The sequence below is a fragment of the Takifugu rubripes genome, chromosome 5, assembly GCF_901000725.2.
Source record: "Takifugu rubripes chromosome 5, fTakRub1.2, whole genome shotgun sequence".
NCBI classification, from domain to species: domain Eukaryota; kingdom Metazoa; phylum Chordata; class Actinopteri; order Tetraodontiformes; family Tetraodontidae; genus Takifugu; species Takifugu rubripes.
In genome coordinates, this window is record NC_042289.1 from 4,421,577 (window position 1) to 4,438,285 (window position 16,709).

Below are 16,709 nucleotides of genomic sequence, written 5' to 3' on the forward strand. Positions count from 1 at the left end.
TCCCAAACTTTCAGGCACGTTTTACAGCGTAAGCTAACTTAACATTAAACAGCTTTAGTAAACACTTAAAAATTAGGGTGAGGCTAACGCTTGTTGGAGTCGTTAGCTTGTCGTTACTTCTGGTCGAAGGATTTGAGACCTCACCTGGGACCCAAGTGCGGAACTCCTGGGAAGTCCTGCTAGGCCCCTCCCCCTTTAGCACACCGCCTTCCCAGCGTTCAGGCTAACGCTCTCCAGTCTTTACACATCTTTGCTGTTTTAGGCAACGTGTTGTCCAGATGTTCGTACGTCCTCTCCTCATCGGCAGCTGTTCCTCGGTCCTCCCGACCATCACTCACTCTTTGGGCCAGTAGTGGAGACGCACAGGTGACCACGCCCACTCCAGGTCTCTGACCAATCACAGAATAGTTCCGGGAAACATGAGAAAATGGTTCTGACCGAATAAACCTGCTAACAGGCTGTGGGTTTGATAAACGCAACCATATCAGACCCAGTTTAGGGTTTCGTCGTTCCGACACGTGGTGACTTCACACCTGCTGCGCTGAAACTCGGCGTCTTCCCGACGCTCCGGCCTGTTTCCGCTGCCTCTTCTCACCACAGCGGCTTCGTTTCCTCGCCCACGCTCGCGCGTCCACATGCAAACGTTTTCCCGTCTCCTGAATGGAGCCTTTGTGTGGAAACATTTATTTGAGGATAGAGAGGAGGCAGGCCTGGATGACCCCCCCAGCTCACACATCCCGGAGGAACCCCAACATGACAAAACAAAGGCTCACCATTTGCCCAGCCTTCCTACCTAATCTACCCCCCCACCACCACCCCTGAAGCCCGCTTCGCCCGTCTTCCTTGATTATCCGCCCCCCCTCCTAAACCGCTGCTCGTGAAAACCTGACTACTTCAGCCATGACGCTGGTCTGGAACGTGGGTGCAGCAGTGGTTTGTGGGTAAAATGTGACGTTGCAGGAGGAGACGGTTGGAACAAATGAATAAGGGAGGAGGGGGGGGGGCTGTGCAAAATGGCTCCCGGCTCCACCCTCGTCCACGCTCCCCCTGCACCTCAAGAAATCCTCCAGTTGCCACGGAAACCCCAGCTGCCGGGAGCACAGAGGCGAAGGAGCACGTGGCGCCCGCAGGCTCGGGCAGATGTTTGTTACAGCCCAGATGTGAGATGATGAAGGGCCGCTCGTGTGGTTCCCAGAGGCTTCTGGGTGAGAGGAACGGCAGGAAGTGGGCATCCACTTTGATCCACTTTGATCTGGGATGACCTCATCACCCGGGAACCTCTGCAGATGTGCTTCTCTCTAATCGGATCTCATCTCATCTATAAATTCCCCTCACTAACGAGGGGCTGAGTGGCTCAGCCAGTGATCTCTTTAACAGACGTGAAGGAGCATCGTGGGTCCCTGCGCGGTGAATAGATCCCTGATCCCAGACACACGGGTGACTGATCCCCATGTTGGGTCAACGAGGTTCTGCTTTAAAACCTTTGGCAAAGATTCTGACACATTCATACTAGAATAGCGATGCTAACGGATCCCAGAGGCTGCATCTGTAATCATGCTAACATCCTGTATTCGTCTGTTTTCAGGGAGGTGACACCAGATCCTAAATGTCCTAAATCACATTTTAGATCCGCTGGTATAAAATCTGGAGACGATTTGAGAGTCCAGAATATCAAGCGGACTCTGTGATGGTTAGCATCACGCTAGCATTCATGTGGTTGTCATGGTGCTTATATGATGCGGCTGATTTGGGGAGTTATGAAGGCCAACATTCATAAAGATCATGTGCACATCAGCGTGTGTGTGTGTGTGTGTGTGTGTGTGTGTGTGTGTGTGTGTGTGTGCGTCCTGTGATGGACCGGTGACCTGTCCCGGGTGTGTCCCACACTTAAAGAGAGGTGCTTTGTTTTGTGGTGTGAAAACCACTAACTGAGAAGGAATAAAGACTTTTTTGCATTCAAATTCAATGTTCATTTTCTCTTCTGATTGGACGATGAATCATGAATCACAAACAAACATCAGTGAGGAGGAAAATACAAGATTAGAGCTGAATACGTGAACAATAACCACAACAGGAAATCAGGAGAAATGTAGCACAAAATGATCATTCTTCATCATATATCACTACGCTGACTTTGTCGCGTCCATGAAACCTTGTTTCTACCATTTTAGAGTAGAATTTGGTCATGTGGGGGTGGTCGGCATGGCGATGGAACATAAGATAGTGATGATGGCTGTAAAAACAACAACAAAACAACAAATAAATCATGTCATTGATTCAGGCCAGATTCATATCAAACCTGCTCATTAAAGATGGAGAATCCTCCTTCAGAGACGGTGACCTCATGTGTGAGATTATTGTTTATCCACCATCACACACTCACACGCTCATTAAACTCACAATCACACACACACACACACACACACACACACACACTCATTACAGACGCACATAAACACTCATGTAGTCAAACAAGAGCAGCAGAGACGAACTGTCAGGGGAGCAAATGTTGGCAGACACCAGAGGGGGGAGGCTTAAACACACACACACACACGCACACACACACACACACACGCTGGAGGAAGATGAATGCATAATAGCAGGAAGTTGCCATGGAGACGGTGTTTGTCCTGCAGATGTTTTCAGGTTGTGCCAGGTTGATATTTTAGTGGAACCCATTCAGACGTTACGGACTGATTTACACAGCAGGAAGAGGTCAGCAGGGGTCAACGTGCGCTATCTATCTATCTATCTATCTATCTATCTATCTATCTATCTATCTATCTATCTATCTATCTATCTATCTATCTATCTATCTATCTATCTATCTGTCTGTCTGTCTGTCTGTCTGTCTGTCTGTCTGTCTGTCTGTCTGTCTGTCTGTCTGTCTGTCTGTCTGTCTGTCTGTCTGTCTGTCTGTCCGTCCGTGGTCAAATCATATGAAACGAATTCTGGAACTCTTTTTGGAACATCTGACAGGAACACTTTGGACTTCCCAGATTGAATTATTCCAGCAGCTGTATAAACATCTGGATCCTTTGCATCGAGGGTCTTACAGAACAGAACTGGGCCGATCTGTTAAGTTCATCTGGTCGCTCCTGGTCTCTTTTTAAAAACACGAGGCTTCCTCTTTTAAACGGGGAAGTAAGAGGGTCGGAGAGCGGCCCCAAACAGGAAGCAGCGTCGGTCAGCCAGCTGCCTCGCAGGAAACAGCCGGACGATCCATATCCCGGGGAAACAGGGCCGTTTACCCAGAATCCCAGTGTGTCCCACCATCCCAACACTTCCTCCCACAATGGTTCTACTTTATGGGTAATGTTCAAATACAGGCCTCGATGGTGACGATTCAACCGGGTTTTCTGACCTACCAGGTCGACCCGTTCACCTGGGTCCCCACTGGCCTCAGTGAAAGCTGCTTCCTGCCTGGGAGGACAGAAAACCCGACCCGGATCACCACCCCTAAGGACCGATGCCCTGATCTAAAGGACCAACATAAGAGATTCTGAAAAGGTCAAGTAAAAAGTTAATGCTTTTTTATTTTAAGGCATTCCTCTTTTTTCCCTCCACATCCATCCGTCATTCCTCCTCCTCCTCCTCCTCCTCCTCCTCTGATACCGGTCCAGTTTGGGCGGAATCTGCTGCAGTCAGGAAATCCTCTACTTTATATGCTGCTGCTGCTGCCACTGCAGCCGTACAGACGCAGCAAGGTGTGGCAGCACGGTGACTGCAGCACCAGCTCGGTTTACTTTTCGGTTGCCTAGTAACAGAAGCTCCATCCTCTAACCTCCAGCCTCCTCCGACGCGTCGTCCCGAGGCCTCCTCCTCCTAAGGTGCAGGAAAGACTTCAAATACTCCGATATTAGTAGCCTGGGGTCCCCTTTGCTAACCTTTAGCTAAGTGGTGTTGTCATGAATATTTCAACCTGCTCATCAAATATTAACGAGCGATGCACATGACACATGTGGAGAGCTGCAGCGCAACCCGTCCTGCTCCAGCGCCGCATTACCGGACGAGTCCAGATATCCTCCCAGGCACATGTGGAATACATTAGCACGAGCTTGTGCGCGCGTGGGTCAGACAGAGTCGGGAGGAGGGTCGGAGGAGGGGAGAAGAGAGGCTGCAGAATCTGGGTCAGACTGCTTCTGAACCACATTTGAAACGGTGGAGGAAGTGCATCCAACCAGTAGGAATTCAGTACCAGGGGAGTCGACCAATGAGCAGAGGTACATTGGGGTGGGGTGGGGTGGGGGGGGCAGGAAAGTGTGTCAATTACATAATGACACCCCTCCTGACTTGAGGGCTGAAGAGACTTGGGACCAACTGTGTCGCCATCTTCCACCCGGATGTCTGGTTTTCTCAGTGTTTCTGAGGAGAAAGCCCCTAAAACTGTGGCGAACTACAGTCACATCACAACTTTTAAAGAGCTGACAGAGAACACGACCGACACACACAAAATCAAGCTGGTCTGAGTCGTTTGAACCTCCTGGGCCTGGGAGGGAGTTTCCACCACAGCAGCCACACACTCGCACCGTCACCGCAGTTCCTACGTGCTTCCTGTTAAAAATATCCCCGAGATCACGGGCACTGCCGCCTCCGACACCCTTCACTATCTACTTTTGTCTGCAGAACACTGTTGAGAAGAACTTCGATGCTGGGCTGAAACAGGATGCAGCTGCGCCCTGAAAATGCAGAACATGTGGCGACAGCGAGGCTCTGGCTCCACCTGCTGGACGACCGGTAGAACTGCAGGGTGTCACATCAGGCGCGGTGGATTCATCAACTATTGTTCCCTCACTTAAGTTACAGGTATTTCTATATCTTCTATTTAAAACAATTCTCTATCCTATACCCAAATATACAATATGCTTTATTTTTGATTTATTTGGATGACAGAGTTCAAAATCAACACACCACAGCAAGCATACTTTGAATTATTTTAATATAATCTTATTTACATGGTATTTTCATAAATGTTTAGTAAGTTACAATACTCTTGCATCCATTACACAGTGAAATCAGAACCTAGAAAATGCTGATTGAAATTCTACCGCTTAACAGTCGTCCACGTTCAACCTACGAGATTCTGAACCTGTCACGCGCTTCACACAGCACTTCTCTCGTTCGTTTCCTTTTGCTCGCAGGAGGGAAAAATCACAGCCAAAATGGGATTTTGTTCTTCCTGGAGGGCTTGAGGATGATGACTACATTTGTGTCTAACATTGAGCGATGGGAGGGCATGGGTGGGGGGGGGGGGGGGGGGGGGCTGACTGCCTAGAAAAAAAACATCTGAAAATGGGGGTTAAAATTCCTCGTCTCGCTCCTCGTTGAATATCCGGGTCACAGACCTCAAAGACATCGAGTCTGATCTTAAAACCAGGGCTGGGCGGATGGATCCCTTTCACATCAATTTAATGTAACATGGCAATCAAACACACATACAATTGTAAGAGTACTTCTCCACGTTTAAAAAAAAAAGAAAAAAGTAACAATTCAATTAAACCCACTTTGTGGGTTACTTGAATCAACCCTTCAACTCTGGTGGAGGGGTGGTGAGGAGGTTAGTGTGGGCTCTCCATAGAGCGCATAGCAGCTTGGTCAGTAATCACTTAGTAATAAATAATAAAATATCAGAGTGGGTCAGAGTGGTTGCAGGTACAAACAGAAGAGACGAACGGCGGGCGAGGGGAGGGCGCAGGCTCGTTTGGATCCATGACGTAGCGCGGCTGCTATCATGCCTGACACATACACACTCGCGCTCACACACACACACGCAACAGTGGTTAAACATCGAGCACGGGACGCTGGTCGATCAACGGGGTCCGATTTTCAAAGACGCTGTTCGTAGGCTCCCGGCTGATTCTCTCCGCTGGCGAGTCAAAGTCGCCGAGGCAGCAGACGTTCCAAAGTGACATCATAGCTTGTTCGAACTGAGGGATAAAAACTGTTCTTCAAAAAGAATTGGAAATAGTTTTAAAATACATTTTCTCTGTTGTTCTTGCTGCCTCTGGGGCCGTCTCCTCCGACCGACGGCCCCGGGTGTTGGAGCGACTCCGCATACTTGATAATTTGATGTGTGTTTGTATACATGTAAAAATGTCAAATAGGTTCTGTGCAAGTACAAGCGCCGGTCTGCGCGGGTGTCGCTTCGGCTGCGGGCTCGTCACTCCACAGCAAAGCCGCAGGTCTCCTCCACGGCCGTCAGGAGTTTCTCGTAGAGTTTCTCGTAAGACTCGTAGGGAGGGACGTCGATTCGGTTGAAACTGGACACAGAGGAGAGGCGTTGCAGCAAATCTGAGGCTTTGGGGCGTTAAAGCGGCACATTCTGTGACGGGCGTTTACCAGGTGTGAGCCTTGGGCAGGTTGTCCGTGTTGGCGTCTATCAAGTGGATGGTGAAAAGCCTTGGTCCTGCAGAACCTGTAGAACCTTACACACATACATTCTAGTTATCACTGCTCTGTGCCGGTGCAAAGACAAGTCGTCAATACGGACACATTTATGAGAGCTGCCGCTTCTTTAGTGGATAATCTCCAGGTCAAATCTCTCAAGGGCCGTGTGTGTGTGTGTGTGTGTGTGTGTGTGTGTGTGTGTGTGTGTGTGTGTGTTCTTTGAGCCAATCCATGACCCACCCTGCAGTGCCTTGAACCCCTGTAACGGGACCCTGGTGGATCCTGTGACGAACTGCAGGAGGCGCCCCCTCCTCTCCTCGTTGAAGGCCTCCACGGCCTGCCAGAACCACCGCACCACGTTGCTTTCACTCGTGCAGTGCTTCAGGCGGGTGTTGGTCTTCCAGTCCGCTATGTCGATCTTCCCCAGCCCTCCGATGATGAGCTAAAGGAGGGAAGGATTTAAAAACAGATATAGGGAAAACCTCCGGGCCGTCGTGCTTCAGTGAGCACGGACGCTGTGTTTACCTCTAGTTCTTTATGGTCGAAGGGTTTGAGGAGGTGCTGAGGAATGAGCTCAGTAAATCCCTTCTGCAGAGCCAGAAACTGGGCCTCGATGCCGCGCATAAACCTCCAGTTCACGTACAGCCTGGAAAAGAAAAGGGCCGACGGTGACGCTCCGGGCTCACCACGAGTGTGTTCCTGCAGATGTGTCGGGCCAAACAAAGAGGGGAAGGTCCCGGTCCTCTTACCTCACATACTCTTTCTTGTTCTCCTCGGTTACTGCGATGTTCCGGCCGTTGGGTTTGAGCTCGTGCTGCGAGAGCTTCCCGAAGGCGTTGTGCTCCACGCAGAACGTGTGATCGAGCACCGACGTGATGTCGTTCTCTCTGCGGACAGATCATGAAAGTCACCCTCTGCTCGTGCCGGGGACGGGACAGGAAGTCGGACATCGTCTGCGGGGGCTGCTTACAATATCCAAACGAGGCTCTTGTGTAACTCGGGGTCGGTGGTCTCCAGGTCGCTCAGCTGTATGGGTTTGCCCAGCAGCTGTTTGTAAAAGGGCTGCGTGAAGCTGCCGTTGATGTAGTGGCTGTGAAACACCGCCAGGCCCATCACGCGACCCACAAAGTGGAAATACGACAGGTGGTCCTGAGACACGGCGACGCAAACGGAGGCGGGACGTTGGGTCAGACGTAGTTTACATTGTTCTGCGTAAAGCGCTGACGCGCGCGTACTCACGGGGTTGATGGAGGAGTCGGGGTTGATCTGCAGCGTGTAGATGTTGTCCGTAGAGTACTGGAACAAGCCGTAATATGGGTTCAACATTTCATGACACAGCAGGTACAACCACTCCCTACAGACAACCACATGGTCAACAAACATTCGACACTCACGTCAGGAGATCATTACCACAACCATGTCAACAGAGCCCAACGGAGGGTTTGGGGCTCGAATGATAGGGAATAGGTTCTGTTTCCCCAGGGGTCATTACCTGGCCACCCCACCATAGTCCAGACCCTCCTCGCCCCTGAACTTCACCATCAGACGCTTCTTCAGGTCTTTGGGCCTCATCTTCATTATCTGCCGATATGACTCCTGTATCAACACACACGCGGTGAGATAGGCGCCGCTCCTTCCCCAGCGGGGGCTCCCGAGTTCGCGCCCACCTCAAAGATCTCCTCCCGGGACACCTCTATGCGGCAGTGTCCCGCCTGCGGCTGCTGCAGGGACAGCTCGTGGCGGAGCAGCTTCAGCTTGTGGACCAGGTCCCTTTCGTAGCGCGCCGCTAGATCCCCCTCGCCGCCTCCCCCGCCGCTGCCCACGTCGTCGCCCCCTACGTCCATCGGAGGAGCTTGGGAGGATTCCTTCACTTGGGATTGTTGGCTGGAGACGGAGAAGAAGAGGTCAGAAAGTCCGGACTCCGGGTGTGTATTTGGCCCAGAGTCGGCCACCTCCAGGGTGGTCGATAACGGTCCAGAGCTGGTCTGACTCCAGCTTACCGCCACGTCCCACCAGGGACCAGGGTGGTGTACCTGATGATGGTGCTGTACCTGATGATGGTGTGTAGGCGTGGGTCCGTGAACTGCGTGGTTCTGTTGTTGTGGTCCACAAAGTAAATCCGCCCCGACACGGTGCTCCGAACCTCCCAGCCCGCCGGTAACGGCCCGAGCTCCTCGCAGCTCACGCTGGCCAGATCCCTGCAGCAGCAGCAGAGCACCCGATCAAACCATCGGCATCGTCAGTGAGAAGGTGCGCGTTCGTGTCCCGGGACGTCTGGACCGGACAGGAGGAGTGCGTGAACATACCGGGGTATCCGGGGGTCGTGCCAGGTGCTGACACCTGTCTGCGTGTGGAGGAAGTACACCTGGCCCTGCACCGTCGTCCTCTGCTCTGTTTGGACACAATAAGAAGCTTTTTCAGACCCTCATCAATAAAAAGGGAAGTGGAAGAACAACAGAATTTGCCCCGAGACGTTTGTGTCAAAAACCAAACTGTAACTGACCGTATCCTTCCGGCAGGTCAGGTGGTTGGTGGCCGTGAGGTCTGTTCTGGGGGGTGTGGCCGAGTCCTCGCGAGTCCTGCCCTCTGGTCCGCTGAATGCGGCTCTCCTGATTGGGCGAGTCCAGGCGACAGTTCCCGCCCCCTGCAGCACCGGTGGGGTCAGAATATGGCAGCGGCTCCTCGCTGAAACATCCCTCAAACACGGGCCTGAACACACACAACCACATTTTTCCACTTTTAATAAAGGAACATCTTAAATTGAGAGCATTCGTTCTATAGACTTACAGTTAAACAGGGACTGGTTACACAGCTGAGTGCTCATTTCAGATTGTGTCCCACTTTTGCACCGCAGGAACTTTTGTTTACTTGGGGATTTTGAAAATCTTCGGCTGGTTTCCGCGGAAATTACCCGAGGGGGAAAAATAACCTCTGTCCCCAAACTTTCCCATGAAAAAGTACCGAGGAAAAAGAGGTAGATTTCTGGGAATTCCTAAGGGGGCGGGGATGACGAATCCCGATTGGTGGGACCCACTCGCAGTGTTCCGTACCTCCGTTCACCTGCCACGTTCAAGCCATGCGAACAGCTGCAGACTTGTTTCTACACGTGTTACTTTATTTATGTCTTGACTGGATGGAAAATGGAGGGAAAAAGTAGAGAAGCTACAAGTGGACAAGCATGTTTCAACATTTTACTGTAATTTCCAGTCTATAGGCGCACACCTAAATATAAGCTGGTAAGCACTTTACTTAATAATAAACTTTTCACATATATAAGCTGCATTCCACTGAAGCAGAGATGAAGGGAGACCCCTTTAGCACATAACATGGACTGGCCCATCTAGTTTTCTCAAAGGCCACTCAGCAGAAAAATCTTGATGACGCTACCGATTTACGTGGAAAAACCTTACAGAGTGCGTTTGATTGGCCCACTGTGACCTGTTCCTGTCATTTTAGTGTTCTGATGTATGTTTGGCTGCATGAAGCTTGTGAGCGGGGGGGAAAAAAGCATACAGTAAATAAGCCGCAGGCTCCGACGCCTGGGGAAAAAAGTAGTGGCCTATACGCCGGAGATTACGGTAATAAAAATGCCAAAAAGAAGGAATTGTGCCAGTCGTGCACTTTTCCCTATACAGGACGAGGCAGCTTTATGGAATAATCTGCACACACCAATCGGAATAATGCAACAAACAAAGCAGTTTATCTCCAGTAACCGTGTGAAGTTGTAGCGAGGACACACTGACCCGTCATTCTCCAGCAGCCCCCTGCAGTCCACCACGGGGCCCCCGCTGCCAATACGATCTCGCGTCTGTAGACTCACTGAAAACAGAGCGGCGGTGAAGGTGGAGAACGTGAGCGGGGCAGCGATTCTGCAGCGAGGCGCGGCCGTCCTTACCTACGATCTGACCCCGCACGGCGTCGCTGTCAGAGGGGTTCAGCTTACACAGATCCAGACGCTGGTCTGGAGGGAGGAGACAAAGGAAATCCATGACAAAGTATTCCTTTATCCGTTTGGGATCAGAGGCTGTCACAAAACCAGACTTACATCCTGTGTCTTTTAGCCTGCTGATGGCGTTGGAAAGGAGACGGATGCAACCCAGGAAGCCCGCCCCCTGCCGCTTATGGATCTTTTTATGGTTCCATATACTGATGGTGATGGAGTCCGTCTTCCCGATGTAACTAGAAACCGGACGCAAGGTTTGGTAAATATGGAGAAAACCAGGATCACGGACTGAGCTCGAACCCGACTGGGCTCGGGGCACTCACAGGTCATAGTGCTGATTCCATTTAGGATCCAGTGTGCTTTTGACGGTGTCTGTGGAGTGGCACTGGCCCGATCCATCCACCACCACCTTGGCGAAGGGATCCGGCAGGCCTGCGGGAAAACAACCCCTTGTTCACCTGGTGCGCTTCACAGACACGAGCAGCAAGAACATCTGAAGAACATCTTCTCATTTGAACTTGGGCAAACTTAAAGAAACGATCTCAACCGTTTCCAGCTGCCAACCCACAAACATTTAGATGTTGCATGTGACAGAATGAAAATCCTGGTTGCCCTACAGTCTCCCTTTTGTCTGCTCAGACCCTCGCCGACACCCGTGATTCAAACGTGCAAGGGAGGGGGGAAGAAAAAAAAGCACTTACGAAAGAAGTCTTTCTTTGCGAGGTTCTTGGCACATAATACTGAAAAAGATGAGAATCAGACGTCAGCTAAATGCAATAAACACAAATATGTAAATGCTTGTACAGATTTCTGCTGCTGAGCAAATGAGAACTTGGTGGAGGAGTGAGCGCTGGCGGGGGACAATACACAAGAGCCAGGGTGCGCTAACGCGGCGGATGACTGCAGTGTGGTCAGGAGCAGTGTCAGCCCCCCGGCACGGAACACCCCCACGGAGGGTAAGAAGCTCTTTATTCAAACAGCATCAAAAGTTTTAAATGTTTTTCTAATACACCGGGGATACAGGAAGAATAAATCCATGCTGCTATGCTAGCAAAAAAGACTGTTCCACATTTAAAATAAGCAAACATACCGGTGAAGGCTAACAGGCAAAATGTATAAAATGTCATTAAAAGGGCAGCGGAGGTCGCAGGATTAATCACACGATGAGCTGACATGTTGTCCAGTACAGATAAAACAAACAAACAAACAAAAGCGCAGTTCTGCAACCTCAATGTCACGGTCTCAGACAGCAAGGTTGACCAGAGCCGTGTGTGAAGAGGTCGTGTGTGCGCCACGACACACGTCGACCACACTTACGACGGTCCCCCTGGGACCACTGCAGCGGGGCTGCAGAGTGAACGGGATGCAGGAATCCAGGGTTTGGGCTGCGATTCGTTCAACATATCTGCATTTACAGGACAAAAAGCATCCTGGTGTTTGCTGGTTTTGTTGTGTTACCTTGGGGTTCCTGGGCTGAAGCGCTATTTAAGTAGGTGTTAAAGTAACCTCGTTCAGGAGGCCAAGAAAAACACTGAGTACAGCGAGATGTTGCCTCCACTCCTCGCGTGTCAGTAATGTGGCCGGCGTCAGGCGTGCATTTGATGTTCAGCCCAGTGAAGAACTGGAAAGATCGGAAGATTACCTCTAGAGTGTTAATCCGCCTATCAGCTTAGACCTGGGAAAACTAGCACAATGACTCTGCTTCCAATGAAAGGGCGAGCAGTTGTTTGAGGCATGAACCGGCTGCACGCTCCCTCCAAAGTTAGTCATCAGACGGTGGTTGAGGACGTGGTGACTGCATGGCGGCAGCGTCTGGCACGGCCCGGTTTATTTCCTGTGATTAAACTGTTGAGAATGAGCACCGGATATGCTTCCTCATCCGTGCTGTCCACACTCATCCTCCTGACTCACGCATTCCACGCCGAGACCTCATCTTTTCTCCGTAGACGCGGCGAGGAAACGTGGCTAGTGGTGGGGGCTGGGTCCGGTGTGCGAAACGCCACCTGCCTCACCTTTCAGACGATCACTCCCTTGTGTTGCCGTGCCCCTCCCTTTCAAATCTCTCAGCAAAGGCCTCTAATTTCACCCCGGAGCGGCTCCTCTCCTGCTGCGACTGTGCGACGGGCCCTTTCTCAGGGTCTCAGGAAATTCCTCATTCTGCTGAGGTCAGGGGTGGTGGAGACGTCGCAGCTCCGTCGCTTCTCAATTTCTCCAACTGCTGCTTCCTTTTTGCCCCCCCCCATTCTTAAAAATAATAAAAGCCCCCACAGCTGTGGTGAACCTGCGAGGGAAGAATTCTATTCACCCAAACAAAGGATAGAGTGAAATAAGCAGAATGAAATGAGGAGAGTTGATGCAAAACTGAGCTGCATCACCAAAACAGCTCTCCGACGTTCATTACCAAAAGATAATTGTTAAGCTCTTTTATGCTGTTGCCATGACGCAGCCAGCCCGTTGTTCAGGGAAAAATCAATAATCGTGATACTAATTAGGGTACAGAACACATTCATGCTCAACCTGGCTCTCCGGAGTAAACAGAGAAAATGGTGGAGAGCATTTCCACCTCCATTTATCACTTTCTGCCTCCGTGGGAGAACGGACGGTTCCAGTGACCTGCGCTACAAAATAGCAAAAAGCAACAGGAAGTGGAGGTTGGCTGACATTCTTCCCTCCCGGCTCTGATCGACGTCTGAGACGCAGCGGCTCTCGGAGCACAACCAGCTCCTGCTGATGCGATACTTTCAAGGTTACTGGTTGCACAATCACAAGCGAGTCTCTCTGCGAGCAGAACGCGCTTTAAATTTACTCTCGCTTGTTCTTCTTTCTGCCGTCCGGCGCCAACGTGACTGCCAACGCACGGGCGTTTTGAAGGGGGAAGAGTCGGGGTGGGGGTCTGTCAGAGGGGAGGAGACGACCGTGCGGCTTCGCAGGTCAGTCGGTGGCGAGGGCGGGCCAAGAGGCACACAACATCCGCAGCGACAAACACAAAACAACAACGAAATGACTGCTGCGCAGCGATTCGGAGGGAGCTGAGATTGAAGTAAAAGTAACAAGAGCTCCGCGGGATTACAACCACGCCGCTTCCTGCTAATCTCCCTCCTCCTGGCTCCGCAAACACCACAGCAGCCAGAGGACATGCGAGCAAATATCTCACCTACTTCATAACATTATTTAAACACACAGAGGATAAAGGCTCCCCCAACTAAACAAAAACAGCAGGTTAAACAGACGCACACAACTCGTAAAGCGCAAGTTAAGTACGCAAATAAATAACTGCTGTATTTGCCTTACGTGTGGGCTGGTTGACCTGCGCTGCCACTTTCTTATGTCAACATTCTCGTAATATCAGGATTGATCCTGCGTTTTATATACGCGTCTGCAAAATTAGGTTAGAAGCGATTATGCCGCCTTCTCGTTAAACCCGATTCCGTTGTTTTCTTTCTAGAAAATATATTTCTCCCCAGTGCTTTGGTTAACTGGTGCATCTGGTTATTTTCTCCCTGAGCCGAGTCTGGATTCCTCCACTTTCCTGCCCTTGTTTACAGCCGCCATCTTCGTCCCTCTCGTGAGAGAATTAAGTCTCCTGACGCAGCTCCGTCTTTGCTCCTGGGCAGGTCCAGAGTTCAATCCTGCTCCATGGCACCTGAATACAGACGGCACGTGCCGCTTCCACAAGCACTTTAACGTTATCCCGGACCTGGAATTAGGTTCCATGCTCATTACAAGGTGCACAATAAATTCTATTCATTTCAAAAGGAGCCCTTTGCTATTTCTGACCCATTTTTTTTACATTTCTAGAGCCTCAAAGAGTCTGAACTCAACCACACTTTTGGTTAAAAAAAACAACACTATGAAATCTTAACAGCAGATTTTAACGGCCTTTATTTTTACAAACAGCGACTGGAAAGGCGTCTTCAATCCACTGAAAGACCCAACCGCGTCGTTTTCACTCGCCAGACAAGCGCACGGCCGGGCTCCTCGATCGCGCCTTGGCCAGCCACAACATTTAAAGCCCTGTCTCTGAAGTCCGAACTGGCACGCTCTTTGTGCGTCTCTGCCACAGACACACGGGCCTTTCAGATGTAGGACAAACAAACCCTCTCTCTGACAGACTAAACAGACTACCGGCCAGCCAGGCAGCGCCGCGCTCCCATTGGCTCCCTGCACATTCCTCACCCAATTAGAATTCCACTCATACCTGTGGAGGTGGAGCAGACTCAGGGGCAATAACCTTTAGTTCGCATCCAATCCCAAATCACATGTGGCTGATTTGCACAAACACTCTAAAACCTCTCTGCAGCACGTGCCCGCTCCCCTCCCCGACAGACGACACATTTATTACTAGTGCGCCCGGAATCATATTAAAAACGCGTGCCGATATGCACATTTTATCCAGCCCTAATTTCATTTTACGCCAAAAGATAATGGTCACACTGTGGCGACTTCAAACATTCCCTTTCGTTTCTTTGTCTGTGGCTCCAAAACCATGAAAATCCAAACAAACCCTGCGTTGGAGGGGCTGGTGCCCCAAACGCCAGCAATCTTTAAAACGAAGTATCTAGTTTCCACAGGGCCCTTTCTTTCTTTCCACTATAAACTCCATTCTGGGACATTTGTCTGTTTGCCCTGTGTAAAATCCTGCGCCTGAACTCCAATTTCACAATAGAAGAAACGACTGGTGTGGGCTGACATTTGCTCAGAAATAGGGAACCTCAGCGTTTCCTTATTAAAAGGGAAAACTCCCAACCCCAAAACCGTAAATGGCCCCGGCGAGGGGACCCGACTACCAGGAGGCCAATGTTGGTGTGGATTTGCTGGCTCCTGATCCAGAAGGACAAGGCGTCTGCCCAGCGGCTCGGAGGGGTCATTTCCATCTGAATAGGGGCCCCGGTGTGCCCGGTGGGGTTACATTAGCTACAGTAAGAGCCATTGTTCCAGCTGCGCCCGAGTGTGAGAACGAAACGCGTTCCAAAAGTCGGAGCGCCTCAAACTAAACGGAACCAGAAACGGCTTATTGAGCAGCCCGAAGCCCAGAATGGAGAGCGAAGGGTTGGGGGGGGGAGCAGGCTTCCTGGTCAGTGACGAGTTGAAGGACTCCGACAGTTGTCCTGCTCCAGCTGCCAATGCAGCAACACGCCGATCAATGCGCACGGTTAATCTAGGCTGGCGTGTCAAAACCTACCGACCGATTGATTTTTCACTGGCTGAAATTCGACGCCAGCTTTATTGAAGCTGGTGCAGCCGCTTTTAGGTCAAGTTAAGGGTTCGACTGGTGGTCTGACCCCCCCCCCCCCCACCCCTGTAAAATGGGTGTAGCTAGCGTTAGCGGTCAGCTTTCCCCCAAAAAATGTTGCTCTTTGCTGGAGCTGAAACGATAATGCCGCACTTATCTAAATCCCAGCTTTGGGTTCTTAAGACTTTTGCGACCAAAGGCAGCCGACGAGTTGGTAGTTTTAGGTGGAAGCGCAGCGGGCAGCTTGTTGACTGTCCTCTCGGAAATTCAGTTAGCATTTCGGCTAAAAAGCTAGCGCTTGTGTCTGCCACACAAAAACCGGATGTTTGGGCAAAGACGAAGACAAGAGCCCGTAAAACACTTCGCGCTGTCTTCCAAGGCTTACCGATACCAGCAACACTTAGCTGCGGCGGCGTGTTCGTTTATCTGGGATGCGACTAAAACACACACACTGGGCTTTTGTTTAATTTCGCTGTGGTTTTTACCTGTCAGGCGGATTTTGATGCTGGACCCGTTCCTCCGACTCCCAGGATTCGACATCACTCCGGGAGGACGATCAGACAAACTTCCCGCTGGATTCTCCCCGAAAACACAGTTTAGCCCCGTAGTGGGAAAGCGAGAAAGTTCACTTTGAAAGCATGCGGTCCGTTTTTGTTCTCCTCATGAGTAAAAATGTATTATTTCATCGCAAAGTCCTGCGCTCGCTCGGAAGCTCACAACACGAGCGAACATTTTCAGGCAGGCTCAAGCGCGTACTGACGTCACGTCCTTAATGAGCACAGCCTTACGTGCTCGCGTCCGGGAAGCGTGGGCGCGCCCGTCAGGATCAGATTCCTGGAATTCTTTCGAGATCTCTTCTTTATTTATTCCCTTTATACGAGCTATTATTACACGTTTTACAGTTGAATAGTAATTTAAAGCACATTATACACGCATTTACAGGTTGATTAAAGGTCCGAGGTTGTTGCACAATGTCACAGATCTAAAAGAGTATATGCAGATCTTTTGATTGCACATACTAAATAAAGCATACAGCCTGCCAAAATATTTATGCAAATTTTGACACAGGTCCTCCTCTTCAGTCCTCTCTGTGTTTACGGTAGGCGTAAAAATGATTTGAATATGAACCCCGGTATTCATTATTAC

The 16,709-nt window shown here is 50.6% G+C and overlaps 1 protein-coding gene across 3 annotated transcripts; it reads right to left on the reverse strand.

Annotated features, from left to right (window-relative positions):
* Positions 1-4,920: 4,920 nt before the first annotated feature.
* On the reverse strand, positions 4,921-16,326 carry smurf1 (SMAD specific E3 ubiquitin protein ligase 1). 3 transcript variants are annotated; one of them, XM_011603741.2, is made up of 18 exons: positions 16,049-16,326; positions 11,032-11,070; positions 10,654-10,762; positions 10,433-10,566; positions 10,283-10,348; positions 10,131-10,206; positions 8,891-9,096; positions 8,694-8,778; positions 8,439-8,585; positions 8,055-8,271; positions 7,880-7,983; positions 7,627-7,741; positions 7,358-7,536; positions 7,137-7,274; positions 6,913-7,033; positions 6,628-6,829; positions 6,340-6,415; positions 4,921-6,260 (listed from the first exon to the last, which is right to left on the reverse strand). In XM_011603741.2, exons 1-18 carry the CDS (start codon positions 16,101-16,103, stop codon positions 6,161-6,163), a joined length of 2,169 nt encoding a protein of 722 aa, XP_011602043.1. In that variant the 5' UTR covers positions 16,104-16,326; the 3' UTR covers positions 4,921-6,160. The 3 variants fall into 3 exon arrangements, with proteins under 3 accessions (XP_011602043.1, XP_003964469.1, XP_029692200.1); XM_003964420.3 differs by having other exon boundaries at positions 6,340-6,424; XM_029836340.1 differs by lacking the exons at positions 4,921-6,260; positions 6,340-6,415 and adding an exon at positions 6,431-6,573 and having other exon boundaries at positions 6,604-6,829.
* Between the last annotated feature and the right edge of the window lie 383 nt (positions 16,327-16,709).